General features: G+C 46.1%; 1 protein-coding gene across 1 annotated transcript; it reads right to left on the reverse strand.

The window, feature by feature from the left end:
• Positions 1 to 1,120: 1,120 nt before the first annotated feature.
• On the reverse strand, positions 1,121 to 2,646 carry LOC147460418 (L-lactate dehydrogenase B-like). Its single transcript, XM_086507477.1, has one exon. It carries the CDS (start codon positions 2,454 to 2,456, stop codon positions 1,254 to 1,256), a length of 1,203 nt encoding a protein of 400 aa, XP_086363603.1. The 5' UTR covers positions 2,457 to 2,646; the 3' UTR covers positions 1,121 to 1,253.
• Between the last annotated feature and the right edge of the window lie 959 nt (positions 2,647 to 3,605).

The following is a 3,605-nucleotide window of genomic DNA, read 5'->3' on the forward strand; positions in this document are numbered from 1 at the left end:
GCATCCTCGAGATAACCGAAATAGATTAATCTTAAATGATTCTTTGATTATGGAGAGGGATCTTTGGTCTATGTAACACCATGTTCCATTGAGACATTTTGTAGCTTATAGCAGAGTTTGTGCGACATTGTTAACTTGAGTGGCATTGTGGTCACTACACATTTGGTCATTAATCAAAATCGTAAGGGGAGGTTTGTTGCGCATGGTCTTTGCCCTATGTATCAACTCATGGTGTGCATCCTCTCGTTGAATCTTATGTGAATCATATCCGTGTGAGCATGTTGGAGCGTAGATGGTTCCAAATGCAATGTACTAGATGCCAAAAGTATTTTTCCTTAATCAATATAACTACTACACTATTTAGGCCACCCTAACCTAATAGAGCAAACTAAAGAGGTCCAAGTTAACTCACTTTGCTAAGGGATTCTTTCGTTTGAAATGATGCTCACTAAGTTGCTAAGATAATCATGCTATGTCATAGATCTTAGCCTCTCTCAAGCATCAAATATGTCGAATGTGTGCTCGCAAAAGAAGCCATTCCAACGTTGAAGGACCTATGTGAGTCAAGACATAAAACAAAGCTTTCCATGCACATGGCTTTGAGCAAATAATATGGTTGTAAACATTACCAAGCTATGGCTACACACCAGATGACAGAAACTTCAGGCACGTCCCTTGAGATTCTCACCTTGCCACAAGAATGAGAGTCCCAATGTTGTATTAGAAGGTCCAAATGTTTACTTGCATCGGTGCCACCGATTACGCAAGGCTGCATGCATGTGGAGCGAGCTTGGCCTTAGGGAGTGAATGACTGGTAGCAAACAAAGGTTTGGGCCACGGGGACGAAAGCCTGCTCAAATGAACACCTAGAAGTGGGAGCGGAGCAGGATTGCCATGCCCCACCATTCCAATTGATCTTAAAGCATGCATGCTCCACACATCCTATTTTGTCCACAACCACACAACAGATTCCACAGAGACTTCTCCTCTAGGCCACCGCCGCTGGAGGCTGAAGGAGTTCTCACTCATCTACCTTACAGAAAAAATCCTTATCGCCTAACTAGTGAGAAAAATTTCCCGCCAAGAATAGACAAACATAAGGAACAGTAACAACTCAAAATCACCAAATTAACTTTTAATAGTGTAAGTGGCCCATCACAAAGCAGATGCTCTCTCTCTCTCTCTCTCTCTCTCTCTCTCTCTCTCTAAGACACGCGACCATGCAAAATCCAGCGTGCTGCAACACTCACGTCTTAGAAATGAAGCTTGTTTTGAGTTTCCCAAATTGCCTTGGCTGACTGCTGCAATTCCTGCATCTCATCCTCTTCAAGAGGTAGATTTGCAACACCCAGCACACCAGCACGCCCTAACTGTGAGGGCAAGCTCAAATACACATCATGCTCTATGCCATAGAACCCCTTGGCACGCACGGATACCGGATGAATACGTCTCTGATCCCTGAGTAAGCTCTTCACCAAACTAGCAGTAGAGTAGCCAATAGCCCATGATGTGTAGCCCTTCAACTTGATCACTTGATATGCACTCCCAACCACAGCTTCATGAAATTCCTTTAGAGTTTCCTTGGTGTACTTTACTCCATTCTTATCATATAAATTTAGCACCGGCACATTAGCAACCGTCAAGCTCGACCACAATGGCACTGAACTGTCACCATGCTCGCCAACCATGTATCCATGGATGTTGTGAGCATTCACATCAAACTTGTCGGCAATGAGGAAGCGGAGACGTGATGAGTCGAGGTTTGTACCAGTGCCAATAACACGATTCGGTGGCAGACCAGAAAGCTTCCACGAGAGGTGGGTGAGGATATCCACAGGATTGGACACAATCAGAAGGATGGTGTCAGGGCTATGTCGCACAAGCTCAGGAATTATCGATTTGAACAAAGAGAGATTGCGGTCAAGGAGAGAAAGTCGAGTCTCACCCTCACGTTGCCTGGCACCAGCAGTCACAATGCAGATGTCAGAGCCAGCAGAGACTGCATAGCTACAGTCGGCCACAATTTTTACTCGGGGTAAAAATGCGGCAGCATGTTGCAGGTCCAGCATCTCTCCGCGGAGCTTATCAGCTTGGATGTCCACAAGAGCAAGCTCATCAACAAGATCCTCGGTGAGGCATGTCTGTGCACAGGCCATGCCAACATTTCCAACACCCACCACCGTAATCTTGAAGCTTGTCTTCACGGTGGAGGGCAAATCGGAGTCTGGGATTTGAGAGAACATGGGCCTCGGTTTCGCTCTCTCCATGTCTGCTGACATAGCCAGAGCTTGCAGGCAATTGCGGCATGAGAGGGCATTAATATTTTTTGTGTACCTGCAAGCGAGTCGTTTTGCTGAGGAGCTTCTCAGATTCACAAAGGTACAGCTTGGGATCCCTGTTTTGGAGAGGCCGCGAAGTGCCCTGCCAGGGTCGGCATTCGTAGCAATGGCTTCCATATTCTCTCTCTCTCTCTCTCTCTCTCTCTCTCTCTCTCTCTCTCAGATACACCCACGCACGCACTGGCTCTCTCTCTCTCTCTCTCTCTCAGAACCGGACGCACTAGCCGGCTTAGGCAGAAGCAGATCTCAAAGTGAGCAGAACTATGGCTGGCCAGTGCCCATGGTTTTGGCACCAAGGAAAACAGGTCAACAGTGGAAGGTAGTTTCTACGTTTGCGATGCCAAATGTCACCGTTTAATTTGCAAATTTGCACACGTTTCCACAACTTGGATTAGGACAGAGGCACGCGGACAGTATAGTAAAAGAGGGCTCCCCCAAACACCCTCTTAACGGTGTTATTTCCATGTGCCTCATAGGGCCTCCCAAAAAATAAAGGGCATTCACCTAAAATGTTGCACAAAAGTTTTAGGGGGTCCTACTACCACCCCCTAATTTCAATAACCCCATTATAACTTGCTATAGGAGGTTTACAAGTCACAAGGGGTGGGTGTGCTCTGAAATTGTTGAAATAGGCGACCGGGAACTTCCTTTTAAAGAGCATACTAGTACATGACCCGCACGTTGCTGCGGCTAAGAAAAAGGTACACCTTAATCACAACGATCTTGCTCTCTTCATTCCATAATGACATGTAAATGCATGTAATTCTCTTTTGAGCTTTTGGAGCTCTTTGATACATACATCGTGCATCAATCATTGCTCTAGCTCCTTACTCTATGATAAGGGCTAACAAATCATACACTATAAACTACTCTTCACATTCTAATCAAATGAGCGTAAATTTGTCTTTTGTAGGGAAAGGTCTTACAACTCATAAGATGTAGCTACTATTGAAAGGAGCTAGCTTGCTTGGTTGAGTACTCGACCTCCGTGACCTGGGTCATGGGTTCGAGTGTGGCCATGTGACCTTATGTGCTCATAAGGACGTTTGTGTTGATTTGTATGGGATTTGTGCGATTGGAACAAAAAGATATAGCTACTCTCCCCCTGCCCTCCACATGCTCCTCGATGGACCAAGATATAGTAATCCTTTGTAGTTTATATGCTAGGTACCTGTTTTTTTATGCCAAGCCCCAACATGCTCTTTCCAATCGGGGCATGTCCATTTATGCGCCCCCCCCCCCCCCCCCCCCCCCCCCCCCCCCCCT

Source organism: Adiantum capillus-veneris, chromosome 3 (assembly GCF_014529385.1).
Source record: "Adiantum capillus-veneris isolate H3 chromosome 3, ASM1452938v2, whole genome shotgun sequence".
NCBI lineage: Eukaryota > Viridiplantae > Streptophyta > Polypodiopsida > Polypodiales > Pteridaceae > Adiantum > Adiantum capillus-veneris.